Consider the following 17,247-nt stretch of genomic DNA (forward strand, 5'->3'; position numbering starts at 1 on the left):
GATGTTTTCTGCATTTTAGCTATTTTTAAACAAGAGAAAAAAAAAGAAAGAAAGAAAAAAAAAAGATTTGTTGCTGGAAAACTTCTGAAGTCCAATAAAGGAGTTACAACAGCCATATATGGTTATCTGGTGGACCTTGCAGAACCAAATTCTAGGGCTGAAATGTACTGTTGACCAATGGGCATTAATCAGAATGAATACTAAATAAAAAATTAAATCCAATTTTACACAAAAAACTCAGGTTCTATCACTGTTGTTTTTCGTTCTGTTTTGCTCTTATGTTTGCTATGACTTGTTAAGCAGAAATTTTCTTTCTATCTATAGAGTTACATTTGCTGTAATGTATCTTACCTGCATGTTGTTTCTTCTTTCTTCTCACTGCTGCCCCAATCATGGCAAGCAAGTCATCCTCACTGCATTTGCTTCGTATTGCATCTCTGAAACAACAGTTAAAACACCCGTTAAACAGTACCAGGCCAACACCACACAGTGAAATGTTGGTACACTAAAAAGGAAGAAAAACTTTGCAGAAATCTTCAACAGTAATCTTGTAGTCTGCAGTAGGCAACAGCAGGATAACAAACCCACTGGACAAAAATGGGAAAGTCATGATAGAAGTTACTTTCATTTTTATAAATAAACAGGTATCTTACACAAATGCTCAAGAGTATACATAGGATCTCGGGCTGAAGAGGTGGAGCAGAAACTGACATTAGTTTTGTTGAAGAGGGAGTACTGGAACACAGCACAATTTCTTGCAAAATGAAGCCAAATTTATTGATAAACTCTTAATTAATTGCCAAGCTCACTAATGTGACCATTTTACAACAGGTACTTACTGCTTGGAGTATATGTGACTTTTCAGGCTTGCCTGATAGATCTGTTGCAAAAACACTTTGGGTTCCCCACCAGACAACATTATGCAAGTCCCTCCCTCAATATTTCAGTGACACAACGTTTTGGCATCTTCAGGTGATGGTGATTTCCACCATCACTGCTGCAAGATGGAACTGGCAATTTCCACATGACAGCTTTGAAATTTATCATGTGGATGACTATGACCATCATATTTAGAATTCAGAGGATTTCATAGAATACCTGAAAATGCTTAAACTAGAACTTTCAGATCTTTTAGTTAGCTCAAATGCTATATCATTACTTACAAAAGTGCCCTGCAGCCCTCATTAGAGGTTATTAGCAGCAAGTTTGAGAAAGAAATTGTGGTGCTGTTTAAAAATGTGCATACCTCATCCTATTTCTTATGTAACACCAACTACTTTAATCAAGTGGACAGTGTTCCCATGGGAGATCCTCTATTTCCCTTAGTAAATATCAAACATTCCTCCTTCTGGCAGAATGCTGAAGAGACATTTGTGGTGTGGCCCACATAATACAGACACTACCTATGTTCCTGCAGCATTTGCACTCGGTCCATCTAAATATTCAGTTCACTGTGGAAGTACAAAAAGATAGCAGCTTACCATTCCTGGATGTCACGGTTAGAAGAAAAGCTGACAGAACACTGGGGCTTAGTCTCTACTGCAAACTGATACACGCAGAGTTATATTTGCGGTCCAAAATTTGCCGTCACCCTGCACAATGTGGTGGTGTCTTACACTCCCTGGCGCATAGAGCACACGTGATCTCAGATACCGACAGTCTGCCTGGTGAACTGTAACACCTAAGAACAGTGTTCCAGCAGAATGTTTATTCTTGTAAACAGATTTGCAATGTGTTCTGAGCAAAGCAAGTTCAGTGTAGGGATGTAAATGAAGTTACTTAGACAAGCACTGCAAATGGCTTTCCTACCATATTTCAGCGGCATGTTTTCAAAAATAGAAAGAATCACTAAGAGAAACAGAATCAAGTGTGTTTTTTGTCTACCAGCAAAACTAAGGAATTGTTTGTGTTCAGTTAAAGACAATCTTGACCTTAGAAAACACAGATCATATATAAGATCTGATGCCATTATGGGAAATCTTATATAGGGCAGACACCTCACATTGTGCAAGAACACTGTGTTCAACAGCGCTGACAAAAATGCCACCCAGTAAATTAGTGGTAGCAGAGCACTGCCTGAATACAGGGCACCACATGTTTCCCAAGAGGACTGAAATTTTATTCTCAGGATCATCACTCTAGGATTGTGTTTTTAAGAATGAGGCATGTATCCATACGGTGGGCAATCTTACCAACAGGAATATGGAATTTTGACTAAGCACTGCCCAGAATCCAGCACTGACTGCCATGAAATTAAAACAGTAGAAACCAGATCCTCCGATGTATGACCTGATGCAGCACCTTGCAGAGAGTTAATTCAGCGTTTAACCACACGAGTGTCCAGAAGTGCAGTCATTGCCCACAACACATAAGCAGAAGGCTACTATGAATGGCATTTCCATCCAACTGGGAGTGCCTTCGTACTCCTGCTTCTAGCCTGACAAATTTCAATTCTGCTGTGCAAATATCACCAGTCACATCTTGCAGCAGTGATGACAGGACCCACCACTACCTGAAGATGACGAACAGTTGTGTTGGTGAAATATTGTGAGGCTTGCACAAAGTTATTCAGTGGAAAATCTGAGAAGATTCGTATACATTATTTTTCTGTGACGCAGGTAATGTGCAGCCAAATGTGATAATTTTCTGCATTTGCCTTTTTGTACACTTCAAAATACCCCAAAAATTGGCGAGAAACACTGAACATATGACATAACCAGATGACATACCCCACAGCATGTGCAGCAGTCGGGGTTGAGTGTAAAGGAATGATTGAGCAGTGCAATACTTTCATTTGAGCAAACAGAGCAAATTTCGAAAACATTTTGTAAATATGATCTGTTGTAAATGTAGATGTTACAAAATTATTGTCCCTGCTGTAATCAAGCAAAAGCAGTTCTGATTTTGTGCTTTTTGCTTCTGTCCTCTTTTTGTTTACAGACATTAGTTAGTAAAGAAAACATAGGTCATTTAATGGCAATGATGCTATTCTGAAGTTTATACTCATCTACTTTTTATGCAATACGGTAGGTTTTGATTTGTACTGTACTTTGCAAGAAATCAAGGAAAATGCAAGATCGGTAAATAAAATAATAAACTTCAATATAAATACATAATTGTTAAACACAATGAAAAAATACTGCCTGCCAGATGCAAGACTCAAATCCTGAACGCCATCACTAAAGTCGCACATGTGTGTCCGTAGCCACAATGATATGAATACTTGACTTGGGTTGGGATGATCAAGTGTGACAGACCGAGAGGCTCTACCACTGCAAGCATGACAAGGTACATCATCTGGTGACATTTATCATTCACTTTTGACACATTTCCCAACATTTGTATCATATCCAACATTTGTGATCCCATGTGTCTTGTATTAAATTACTTGTCTCAGGGTCATCTACAGTGCTTTGGAGGTTTTTAAATGTTAATACGCATCACCCTGTCTGTGTGTGTGTGTGTGTGTGTGTGTGTGTGTGTGTGTGTGTGTGTGTGTGTGTTTATATATATGAAACAAATACTAACAAAGAGATAGAGGGCCTGGCCAGTACTTACCTCAGCTCAGTACAGCCGATACATACACAAAACAGAACAGAAAATTGACGTATCCTAGCTTTCGGAACTTCGTTCCTTCATCAGGGAGGAGAGAGGGGAAAAAAGGGGAAGAAGGGAAAGTGGATTCAGGTTTTGCATCGGGGTCGGTTACAGGGGTAGGAACCGCTGGGTAGAGAAGGTGGTCTGGGAATATTGTAGGGTTTGACAAGGATGATACGGAGGTTAGGGGGTTGGCAAAAGGCAACTCTGGGTGGTGTGGGGAGAATATTGTCAAGGGATGATCTCATTTCAGGGCTTGACTTGAGAAAGTCATATCCCTGGCGGAGTAATTAGTTGATGTATTCGAGGCCAGGATAATATTGGGTGACAAGGGGGATGCTTCTGTGTGGTCTGGGGGTAGTACCATTGTTGTTGGGTGGGGAGGAATGTATTGCTTGGGAGATCTGTTTGTGGACAAGGTCTGCAGGATAGTTGTGGGAGAGGAAAGCACTGATATATAATATAATACAGGGAAACATTCCAAATGGGAAAAATATATCTAAAAACAAAGATGATGTAACTTACCAAACGAAAGCATTGGTATGTTGATAGACACACAAACAAACACACACACAAAATTCAAGCTTTCGCAACCCACAGTTGCTTCATCAGCAAAGAGGGAAGGAGAGGGAAAGACGAAAGGATGTGGGTTTTAAGGGAGAGGGTAAGGAGTCATTCCAATCCTGGGAGTGGAAGGACTTACCTTAGGGGGGAAAAAGGACAGGTATACACTCGCACACACACACACACATATATCCATCCGCACATATACAGACACAAGCAGGGTATATGTGTGGATGGATATGTGTGTGTGTGTGTGTGTGTGTGTGTGTGTGTGTGTGGCATACTGATCTGATCTGAACTATGCAGCCTTAAAATGGAAGTTTTTTGATCACTCCTTATTTTGCTCCCTGCCACCTTGGCAATATGTACCGCAAATCATCAGACAGACGACCTTCCTGCATGCTTCATGTTGTGTCTAGACAAGACAGCCTAGACACAATGAGAGGAAGCCGAAAGGCATGCTCTAAGTTAAAAAAGGAGGGCGTGAGGTCTGAAACAGGATACGTAATGAATGCTATAAAGAAAAGTACGTAGCTTCTGGAATACTTAACTTTAATCCATCCTTTTGGTACATCTGGAGATTGTGGTGATACAAGTGAGACTCTTTATATACATGCAATGTTACTAATGGCGCCTTGCTAGGTCGTAGCCATTGACTTAGCTGAAGGCTATTCTAACTATCGGCTCAGCTAATGAGCAATGCTTCGTCCATGTAGTCGCTAGCAAAGTCGTCCGTACAACTGGGGTGAGTGCTAGTCCGTATCTCGAGACCTGCCTTGTGGTGGCGCTCGGTCTGCAATCACACAGTGGCGACACGCGGGTCCGACATGTACTAATGGACCCTGGCCAATTTAAAGCTACCACCTAGCAAGTGTGGTGTCTGGCGGTGACACCACATTCCTCCCCTGCAAATCGGCGAATGGTCGTGTTATAAGGCTTCCGCCCGCCGTGGGGAGAACCCCATGTTGACGTATGCGATGAGATGGGGAGCCTAACAACAGGCGAGGCTGTGCCACCCGCACGCGGCCATTCGGTCCAAGGGGAGCTAGGAAACACCTGAAAACCTAGTCCAGGGTGCACGTCAACATGCGGTGTATGTGCCCGTAAAGAGACAGGAGGGGCCGAAGGGTCGACCTCCATTGCGTCGGGGTACCTGACGCGCGAAGACGCCATGTGGTCCGGAGCGGGCAAGAGTTCCATGGCGGAGGACAGCTGGTCACGGGAAGCGATCGGCGGCGTGTGACCCAGGGAGGCGCTTGGTGGCTGCAGCGAAGCGTCCACTGCGGGCGGCACCAGCTGGACAGGCGGCGGCGGCGGAGGCGGCAGCGGCGCGTCGCCATGGGGCAAAATGGAAGGCATCGTTGGTAACACCTGGGGATGAGGCGAGCCAGTAGATGGGTCCCCAGGGCGCTGACCGGATGGCACCGTCGCTGAAAGCAGACGGGGAGCGGCAGAACCCGTGCGACGACAGAGGCGCAGCTGATTGAGATGCCGACGCACCTCACCAGAGGCCCCCAAAACCAAATACATCATGCGGCCGAGGCAGCGAAGAATGTGCACTGCGAGCCAACGCCGTGAACCTTGATAGTTGCGATAAAATACAACGTCGCCTGGAGCAAAAGCAGAAGTCTGCCGCTGCACAGGAACCTGATGCGGCGGGTGCAGCAAAGACATCAAGGTTCGATGAGGACGACTGTGGAGCAACTCAGCTGGCGAGCGACCATCTCGGGGCTGAGAGCGATACAAAGACAAAAAGAGCAACAACGCGTCCTCCCGAGAATGCGACTCTTTCAACTTCAACATCTGTGACTTGAAAGTCCGGACCAATCGTTCAGCGGCACCGTTTGACTGAGGCGAAAACGGCGCGGATGTCAGATGTTGAATACCATTGGCCTGGCAGAATGACTGAAATTCTGCGGACATGAATTGTGGGCCATTGTCGGAAACAATAGTCTGCGGAAGACCTTCAATGCAAAAGATGCAGACAACGCTTGGATGGTGGCAGTTGATGTCGTGGAAGACATCCGGACAACAAAAGGAAAATTACTGAAGGCATCTACCAGAACAAACCACCGAGCATACCAGAATGGACCAGCAAAATCGATGTGCAAGCGTTGCCAAGGGGAAGTGGCTTTTGGCCATGCAAAGACTTTCCGCGGCAGTGCGGATTGTTCTTTGGCACACGCCATGCAAGAAGAACACATATTCGTAATCGCAGCATCGATTCCGAACCAAGTACAGTGCTGACGAGGAAGTTGTTTCGTTTGCACTATACCCCAATGTCCTTGGTGAAGTAGCCGTAAAACAGAGGACTGTAACGAACGTGGGACCACGATTCTGGACTGATCATTATCAGAACGCAACAACAAAACACCGCGTCGAACAAAAAGTCTCTCCTTGTGAGCAAAAAATCAGCAAACCAACGGATCCTCGATCCGAGACTTTGACAAAGGCCATTGCGTAACAACAAAATGCAAAACGGTAGCAAGGACCGGGTCAGCAGCTGTGGCTGTAGCTACACGACGAAAATCAATCGGAAACGAGTCGACCACGTCATCGGTTTCCGAATCAATGAACATGCAAGCAAGTTCAGAAGAATCGAATGCTCTATCCTCAGCAACAGGCAAACGGGACAACGCATCGGCGTTTCCGTGCTTAGCAGTGGACCGATACAAGATATCGTAGCGGTACTGCGAGAGGAAAATAGACCAGCGAATGAATTTCTGCGCTGTACGCGGAGGTACAGGCTTGTTTGGATGAAAAAGCGACATCAAAGGTTTGTGGTCTGTGATGATGGTAAAGTGACGACCATACAAGAAATCATGGAACTTAGTAACACCAAACACGAGAGCCAAAGCTTCTTTCTCTATCTGTGAATAATTTCTTTGCGCAGACGAGAGCAATTTGGATGCAAAGGCAATAGGGCGATCATGCGACCCATCTTTGTGCGCAAGCACAGCACCGATCCCGAAATCCGATGCATCTACCATCAACAAAAGGGGTTTCTGGGGATTGAATGGCGTAAGGCAAGTATTAGAAAGCAACGCCGATTTCAACTGGCGAAAGGCGCATTCGCATTCCGTCGTCCAGACGAACGGAACACCCTTACGGCGTAAGCTATGAATCGTAGCTGAAATGGAAGAGGCATTGCGCAGAAAGCGATGATAATAGTTAATTTTACCCAACACACTCTGTAGCTGCTTCAAATTCTGCGGTGAAGGCAAGTCTTGTATGGCACGGAGGTGCTCTGGACTCGGATGTATGCCTTGGGCATTGATGACATGTCCCAGGTATGGTAAGTCACGAGCAAAAAACACACATTTGTCCTTCCGCAAGCGAAGACCATTTTGTCGCAATACCTGAAATAATGTTCGTAGGTGTGCTAAATGCTCGTCTGCTGTCTTTCCGGAGATCACAATATCGTCCAGATAGTTCGCAGCAGTTGGGACTGATGCACAAACAGTTTGTAAATATTGCTGAAACAATGCAGGGGCGGATGCACACCCGAATGGCAGTCTTTTGAATCGGTACAAACCAAGATGCGTGTTAACCACCAAGACGCGCTGGGATTTGGAAGTACGCATCTGTGACGTCCAACTTTGAAAAATATTTACCCGGGCACAGTTTGTCAAAAAGATCTTCCAGGCGGGGTAATGGAAAAGTTGCAAACACTAGTTGTGGATTCACAGTGGCCTTGAAGTCCACACAAAGTCTCAGTTTTCCGGAAGGTTTGGGCAAAATTACTAATGGTGAGGCCCAGAGAGAAGCCTGCACACGTTCAATTACACCTTGTGATTCTAAATCGTGTAATGTTCTTGCAACCTCATCACGCAATGCGTGAGGAACATTGCACGCTCTGAAAAATTTCGGTTGCCCGTTGACTTTCAGTTCCAAATGTGCTTCATAGTTTTTAGCGCAACCTAAGCCCGGCGCAAAAATGTCTGCAAATTCTTCACACAGACGAGAAACACTGTCTGAAGGCACAGTCTGATTCACTGATAGGACCTGATTTACTATAGACATGTTAAACAACTGAAATAAATCGAAACCAAACAAGTTCACTGCAGTAGAAGAACGAAGAACGTAAAATGAGACAAGTTTTGTTTGTCCCTTGTATGTTGCAAGAAGGCTGCACTGTCCTAACACAGGGGATATTCTGACCTGAATAACTATTTAACTTAACATTTGCGGGACGCAACGGAGGTTTGCCCAGTTGTTTGTACGTGTCGTGATTGAGCAACGAAACTGCAGCTCCGGTATTGAGCTGGAATGGTATGACCATTCCATTAAAATCCAAATCTACAAAAAGTTTATTGTCCTGCTGACGACAAGAGCAACTGTCTCGTGCAATTTGAACTGATACAGGTACAGCATCACTTGCTAATTGACGTGATTTCCGGCGACATCGACGCACACTTTGTGTGGGATGAACACTGTCACTGTGTGAGAAAGTGGCACTGGACGGGGTGGAATTCACTACATGAATGTCCATGGGCGAAGGTCCACGAGCCTGAGTGTCCTTGGTTCGATTCCGGCGCGAAGCAAAAGGCCTGGAATGGTTGTGATTGTCTGATCTGAGCTTTTTCTGGCAAACACTTTGAACATGTCCTTTCTTATTACAGAAAAAGCAAATAGCTTGGCGTGACGGGCAATTTTCACACGAATGTCTAGTAGCACACTGCGGGCATGATTTTACTGCAGTTGTATGCTGTCGCGGCACACCTGGTTTAGAGCGTAGTGGCAGCTGCGTGGACGTGCGCGAGGGCAGTTTACCGGGCCGTGCAGCGCGCCCGGCGGGCTGGTTAATGTTACACAAGGCTGGCGAAGTTGCAAATGATTCCTGAGCAAAGTGAAGTGTGTCTTGTCTATCTAATATGTCTATCACTTGCTGAAGGGAGGGATTAACTAGTTTCAAAATCTGTTCCCATATACGAACATCAGAAACGTTCTGTGCAATTGCATCACGGACCATTGTATCTGAATAAGGGAGTCCACATTCACACTCAAAAGCACAATCCCTTGTAAGGCCTTGCAATGTTGCAACCCACTCCCTATTAGTTTGACCGGCCGTACGTTTTGTACGAAAGAACGTATACCTTTTTGCAACTACATTAACTGTTTCCTTGAAATAGGCATCTAAAGCAGACAAAAGTTCTTCGTAGGACAGAGTTGCTACGTCGCATTGGGGAAATAATTTCATTATCACACGGTACGTTTGCACCCCTACACATGCCAATAAATGAGGCTGCCGCTCGTTACCTTGAATTCTGTAGGCGGCGAGATGAAATCCAAACTGGCGTGACCACTCCGTCCATGTTTCCTTAGCTGGGTCAAACGGCCTAAAAGGCGGTGCAACTGCGAGTTGTGGCTGCGGTAGTAGTAGAGCGGTGGCTGCCGCATCGTTGTGCAGTTCACGTTGACCCTGGACGAGCCGTCCAAGGGCATCCAATAACGCCTGTGTCTGCTGATTCTGCAAGTGATAAAATTCGGACAGTACATCTGGCGAAGCCATGACACAAGTAAATGTAAGCAATTTGAAAGAACAAGACCCTTTCCGTTGACTTGTCGCCAAAAATTGTTGTGTCTAGACAAGACAGCCTAGACACAATGAGAGGAAGCCGAAAGGCACGCGCTAAGTTAAAAAAGGAGGGCGTGAGGTCTGAAACAGGATACGTAATGATTGCTTGTGTGTTGTGCCTGGTGCAACTTTGTTTTCTTTATGGTAAATAGTGATCTATCTTTCCCTGCACACACACAGAGAAAAAAAACTGCCAAGTCCAGCAGCTAGGGGCAAGCTGCTGGAGTTGGCAGTCATATGTGTGTGACATGTGCTTGCCTGTGTGTATGAATGTGTGTGTTTCTCTGTATCTCTTTTGCTGATGAAGGCTGTGGCCGAAAGCTTTGTGTAAGTGCCTTTTTAATTGTGCCTGTCTACAATGTAACATGTCTCCTTTACAGTAAGCAGCAATCTATGTTTTCCTATATTTTTCATTTACACAGATGTAATTAACAAATCAGAGTCTATTTATTCCAGAGAAGTGACAGTTTGTTCATGACAGTTCAGCACAAATCTGATTTTTTATATACAGCAAGGCTACCTATAAATTATTCTGTGTGCCAGTGTTCATGCTGACTATAGGGATTCACACTGATCATGTGTAATTTGACACCTGGTCCTGTAAAGTTACTTCTGCTCAACGTGAAAAATTCTCCAATTCACATTTTGTAATTAACCTTAACATATCAAATAATGCACCCTTCGATATAACTGCTTATTGTCCACTTCCCATCACTCTATTCCCAATGTCAACCCAGCTGACCTCTACTTCTAATCCAAAAACCATGGTTGACTCAATGTTTGCTATTGCAAGCTATTGCTATTGCAACACAAAAGTGCCAGAGGCACCAGTAATGATATACAATTAAAAATACTAGAAAGTAAGGCACACCGGTTAGTACATGCTAAGACAAACACTACAAGTGTCTAAGACACTGCGCTCTCACACAACAAGTACGAGGTCTGAATACATTCCAGTTATGATACACTAAACTGTTTCATTCACAGTGGCTATATACATACTCTCTCCCTAATAAACAGAATAGTTATAACTCAATTGTTCACAAGTGTATATTATGACTCTTGCCACAGCCACGCAGTCAGTATGCCACAGGTGTGCCATAGAAAGCGATCAGGTTCAATTCCTTGTAGAGCCGGGAAATTCTGCTCGGTGGACAGACTGGAATAGGGTACACTCTGCTTGTAGTTCCAGCTGAGGAGATACTCAAGTGAGAAGTAGTGTCTTCAACTTCTGGAAGTTGATAACAGCCTGGAGAGTTGTATACTGACCCCCTAACTCTCCATAGATTTATAGTAGAGGACATCTCTCGAAGAGCATTGCGTGGTCTTCTGGGCCCAATGCAGAGTTCCTTTATCTATGTATATTGTATATCACCACTTGTACACACTCATCAGCACAGTATCATATTGTCTCTTCACGTGGCAAATTTTTATTCCCTTGTTTCCAGATCAAGACTTTTCCTCTTCCTCTTCTTCGTTTTTTTTTTTTTTTTTTTTTTTTTTTACTATCATTACTTGTACCACACATATTCCACACGGTTTATGCTCACTCCTTCAATGATACTTCCCATCCTCCTCTAGTGTGCGAGTTGTCCCTGCTTTCCTGCGTGTTTCTTGGTTTAAACACCCTTGTTTCAAAAGAGAGTGACAGCTTAGATACAGTCTTGTCAACATTTTGTAATTTTATTTAGCAATTATTGTTTGAGCCTTATAGGCGAATGTCACAAGATATTGTCAACCACTGGATTCACTAGATTGGAATGGGGTTCATGGTAACTTATCAATTCATTTTTTAAGTTGCTGTTATCTTTTTCATCCTATCTTGGACTAGCTTTTCCATACTCCCACTCTATTTTACGTAGCCAAACAGTTATCTGCCCTTGCAAACTTGCTCCTTTACTACCAAGTTAACTAATACTGGGCAGCCTAACAGAAGTTCCAATATCCAGTCTTTCACCACAATTCACCTACACACACTTTTCACTCATTGATTTTCTTTTTTCAATGTCATAAATATTTTGCTTTCACAGACTGCTGTGCTTTGAACATAAAATTGTAGGAACATATGCCTCACATGTCACTTTTTTTTTTTTTTTTTTTTATTAAAGAATACGTTCCTTGCTTATTCCTATTTGCTTCTGATACATTTCCATTCTCACTTTTATTTTCTTTTGATCCATTTCTTTTTTCTTTGATAGACAAGTCAAACAACAATGGCAATATGTTGCAGCCCCCTGTGTTTCACCCTACTTACTACGAACTTACTTTTCTTAGCTTCCAATTTTATTAGTCATTTGGTTTTTAAGATACTTAAATTAATTGTTTGACCCTGTATTTTTATATCTTATTTTACCTTCGGTTGATAAAGGATTTCTGGTATGCTCACAAAGAGAGAGCTGATTTTCCCACCCCTCACCCCCCTTACCTTGTCCGGAAACAAACTTTTCGCCAAGTATCTTGCAGTTTTTTTCCTATTATTAATCTCTTAGTCTAGTCATCAATTTAAAAGTGTCAGTTGTTGGTCCCATTGTCTAATAATTTGTACATTTATACACATGAAGTTCCAATTTTTATTTGGAACATATAGACTCTGATAATCATGAATCACAGTTCAAATGGCTCTGGGCACTATGGGACTTAACATTTGAGCCAAGGCAGGATTCAAACCTGCGACCGTAGCAGTCGCGCAGTTCTGGACTGAAGCGCCTAGAACCGCTCGGCAACGGTGGCTGGCGAATCATAGTTACCATCACACGGACAGAAATACTGTGTTAACTTTAATACAACATAGGGACATAGCTAAAAATGTCTTTACATAATTTCCAGTTCTGATTACTTTCCTTTAATTTAATCTAACAAATAGGTTAGTGTAACATGATGTTGACAGAGGCAAATTATATATACTCACAAATTATTTAGCTAGAGGTATCTGGTTTGTATGTCTGGGAGGGAGGAGGGTGCAAGCTGAAAACTTCAAGAAAAGATTACTCATTTCATACCTGCTGGATTTAACTGCAGTTTATCTCTTCCATATACCAACCACATACCTAATGTGCATGGCAAACAGTTTGAAAGTATTATTCTATACTCAGCATTTGGAACTATCAGTTCCTTCATGAGAGAGGAAAGAGGGATAAGTTTCTGAAGGTCTGAAAGGTCACTCGGACTCCACAACTAATGTGAGGACAAGAGGAACAAATGTGTCTATAAGAAGTTTTGGAATTTCACCTCCTGAAGGTAAAATACTGATCAGTCTGTCAGTCTTCTAGTAATTTTATGGTTTCCTCGCATGAATTTTCACTTGGACATGATTATTCTGTGTTTCATCACTCACCTGAGAGATATCTCTGAATTCCCAAAGAGACACACCTTCAAATTGCCATCAGCTGTTATCCGTAAACGGTTGCACGTGCCACAGAAGTGTTCACTCATTGAGGTAATAAATCCCACACGTCCCTTGAAGCCCGGGACATGGTATGCCTGCAAAAAGAAATTGTAAGAAAATAGGTACTGCTGTTGTGAAAATACTATAAATGTGTTGCTCACCAAGTGGAGGAAGGAGAAAATGTGCATTAAGGGGAGTTTGAACGCCCTATCCTGACAATGTTACATTTAGTGACTTAACTTCCCCGTACTTCAGGAACAACTGTAGCCATTGACAAGAAACTTTTACAGGACATTAAACTATATGTTCTGAGTCTTACAATAATTGCATTTCAGCCACTGCTTTTGGAAATACAATTTTTTAATTACACAGTTAAAATTTTGTGTACCTTTTTGTATGTTATTCTAAATAATTTTATTTATACATAACATTACGTTTTTCTTTTAGTTCAGAAGACTCAGGATACATATGTCATTACTCTCTGAAAATCTGAATTCGCTACTTGCCGTAGTTTCGGAGATTTAGGGAAAAATGCAAGAGAAAATCTAAATTTTCAGGAAGAGTTTTTAAAGTTTCAATAGACTGTAACTCAATATATGCTTAACATTTTATTTTTAGTCACTCAGAAGCACCCTGCACCATACTGTATATCATCCTCTTGATCTTTTTTAAGTTTTTTTTGTTTTCTTCTTTCTGGACTCCGTAGTGGCCAACTGTGCTGCATACTCTGCTTTACCAGTGCAAACCTTGTCCATCCCTTCAAATTCTCTGATGCAGTTTGCTCCAGAATTAATTCCCATATGTTGTAGCACTTTCACGCTACCAATGTTGCCATCATTAAAAGCAATAACAGCATGACTGACCCCCACTTTAGTGTCTTCATTACAAGAAAAACATTTTTTGGTCTACATCTACATCTACATCCATACTCCTCAAGCCACCTGATGGTGTAGGCTACCTTGAGTACCTCTATTGGTTCTCCCTTCTATTCCAGTCTCGTATTGTTCGTGGAAAGAAGGATTGTCAGTATGCCTCTGTGCGGGCTCTAATCTCTCTCATTTTATCCTCATGGTCTCTTCGTGAGATATACGTAGGAGGGAGAAATATACTGCTTGACTCCTCAGTGAAGGTATGTTCTCGAAACTTCAACAAAAGCCCATACCGAGCTACTGAGCGTCTCTCCCGCAGAGTCTTCCACTGGAGTTTATCTAACATCTCCGTAATGCTTTCATGATTACTAAATGATCCTATAACGAAGCATGCTGCTCTCTGTTGGATCTTCTCTATCTCTTCTATCAACCCTATCTGGTTCAGATCCCACACTGCTGAGCAGTATTCAAACATTGGGGGAACAAGTGTACTGTAACCTAATTCCTTTGTTTTTGGATTGCATTTCCTTAGGATTCTTCCAATGAATCTCAGTCTGGCATCTGATTTACCGATGATCAACTTTATATGATCATTCCATTTTAAATCACTCCTAATGCATTCTCCCAGATAATTTATGGAATTAACTGCTTCCAATTGCTGACCTGCTATATTGTAGCTAAATGATATGGGATCTTTCTTTCTATGTATTCGCAGCACATTACACTTGTCTACATTGAGATTCAATTGCCATTCCCTGCACCATGCATCAATTCGCTGCAGATCATCCTGCATTTCAGTGCAATTTTCCATTGTTGCAACCTCTCGATATACCACAGCATCATCCGCAAAAAGCCTCAGTGAACTTCTGATGTCATTCACAAGGTCATTTATGTGTATTGTGAATAGCAACGGTCCTACGACACTCCCCTGCAGCACACCTGAAATCACTCTTACTTCGGAAGACTTCTCTCCATTGAGAATGACAGGCTGTGTTCTGTTATCTAGCAACTCTTCAATCCAATCACATAATTGGTCTGATAGCCCATATGCTCTTACTTTGTTCATTAAATGATTGCAGGGAACTGTATCGAACACCTTGCGGAAGTCAAGAAACACAGCATCTACCTGGGAACCCGTGTCTATGGCCCTCTGAGTCTCGTGGACGAATAGTGCGAGCTGGGTTTCACACGATCGTCTTTTTCGAAACCCATGCTGATTCCTACAGAGTAGATTTCTAGTTTACAGAAAAATCATAATACTCGAACATAATACATGTTCTAAAATTCTACAACTGATCGACATTAGAGATATAGGTCTATAGTTCTGCACATCTGTTCCACGTCCCTTCTTGAAAACGGGGATGACCTGTGCCCTTTTCCAATTCTTTGGAACGCTACGCTCTTGTAGAGACCTACGGTACACTGCTGCAAGAAGGGGGGTAAGTTCCTTCGCATACTCTGTGTAAAATTGAACTGGTATCCCATCAGGTCAGCGGCCTTCCCTCTTTTGAGTGATTTTAATTGTTTCTCTATCCCTCTGTCATCTATTTCAATATCTACCATTTTGTCATCTGTGTGACAATCTAGAGAAGGAACTACAGTGCAATCTTCCTCTGTGAAACAGCTTTGGAAAAAGACATTTAGTATTTCGGCCTTCAGTCCATCAGCCTCTGTTTCAGTACCTTTTTGGTCACAGAGTGTCTGGACATTTTGTTTTGATCCACCTACCGCTTTGACATAAGAGCAAAATTTCTTAGGATTTTCTGCCAAGTCAGTACATAGAACTTTACTTTCGAATTCATTTAACGCCTCTCGCATGGCCCTCCTCACATTACATTTCACTTCACGTAATTTTTGTTTGTCTGCAAGGTGTTGGCTACGTTTATGTTTGCTGTGAAGTTCCCTTTGCTTCCGCAGCAGTTTTCTAACTCGGTTGTTGTACCACGCTGGCTCTTTTCCATCTCTTACGATCTTGCTTGGCACATACTCATCTAACGCATATTGTACGATGGTTTTGAACTTTGTCCACTGATCCTCAACACTATCTGTACTTAAAACAAAACTTTTGTGTTGAGGCGTTAGGTACTCTGATATCTGATTTTTGTCACTTTTGCTAACCAGAAAAATCTTCGTACCTTTTTTTAATATTTCTATTTACGGCTGAAATCATCGCTGCAGTAACCGCTTTATGATCTCTGATTCCCTGTTCTGCGTTAATTGTTTCAAATAGTTCGGGTCTGTTTGTCACTAGAAGGTCTAATATGTTATCGCCACGAGTCAGTTCTCTGTTTAACTGCTCAAGGTAGTTTTCAGATAAAGCTCTTAAAAAATTTCACTGGATTCTTTGTCCCTGCCACCCATTATGAAAGTTTGAGTCTCCCAGTCTATATCCGGCAAATTAAAATCTCCACCCAGAACTATAACATGGTGGGCAAATCTACTCAAAATATTTTCCAAATTATCCTTCAGGTGCTCAGCCACAACAGCTGCTGAGCCAGGGGGCCTATAGAGACATCCAATTACCATGTCTGAGCCTGCTTTAACCGTGACCTTCACCCAAATTATTTCACATTTCGGATCTCCATCAATTTCCTTCGATACTATTGCACTTCTTATCGCATTAAACATGCCTCCCCCTTCACTGTCCAGCCTGTCTCTGCGGTATACATTCCAATCTGAGTATAGAATTTCATTACTGTTTACATCTGGTTTCAGCCTACTTTCTGTCCCTAGTACTATGTGGGCATTGTGACCGTTTATTAATGAGAGCAGTTCTGGGACCTTTCTATAGACGCTCCTGCAGTTTACTATTAGCACATTAATATTGTTATTCCCTGCTGCATTTTGTCTACTCCTACCTTGCCGCATCTCAGGAGGTGTCTTGTCGGGCCTAGGGAGGGAGTTCTCTAACTTAAAAAACCCACATGTGCACTCCACACATACTCCGCTACCCTTGTAGCCGCTTCCTGCATGTAGTGCACGCGTGACCTATTCAGGGGGACCCTACATTTCTGCACCCGATAGCGGAGGTCGAGAAATTTGCACCCCAGATCTCCGCAGAATCGTCTGAGCCCCTGGTTTAAGCCTTCCACTCGGCTCCAAACCAGAGGACCACTATCGGTTCTGGGAACGATACAACAAGTAGCTAGCTCAGATTCCACCCCGCGAGGCTTTCCGCCTACACCAACTCCGCTAACTGCCTGTACGAACTGAGGGTGACCTCTGAACCCATACGACAGGAGTCACTGGTGCCG

General features: G+C 42.9%; 1 protein-coding gene across 1 annotated transcript in view; it reads right to left on the reverse strand.

Annotated features, from left to right (window-relative positions):
- LOC124619522 (molybdenum cofactor biosynthesis protein 1-like) overlaps positions 1 to 17,247 on the reverse strand; it is a 49,280-nt gene that overhangs the window by 26,619 nt on the left and 5,414 nt on the right. Inside the window, exons 2-3 of the mRNA XM_047145970.1 lie at positions 13,074 to 13,219; positions 352 to 437 (exon numbers count right to left, since the gene is read on the reverse strand). Coding sequence (XP_047001926.1) covers positions 352 to 437; positions 13,074 to 13,219 — 232 coding nt within the window. The remainder of the gene's footprint in view (positions 1 to 351; positions 438 to 13,073; positions 13,220 to 17,247) is intronic.

The sequence above is a fragment of the Schistocerca americana genome, chromosome 6 (assembly GCF_021461395.2).
Source record: "Schistocerca americana isolate TAMUIC-IGC-003095 chromosome 6, iqSchAmer2.1, whole genome shotgun sequence".
NCBI lineage: Eukaryota > Metazoa > Arthropoda > Insecta > Orthoptera > Acrididae > Schistocerca > Schistocerca americana.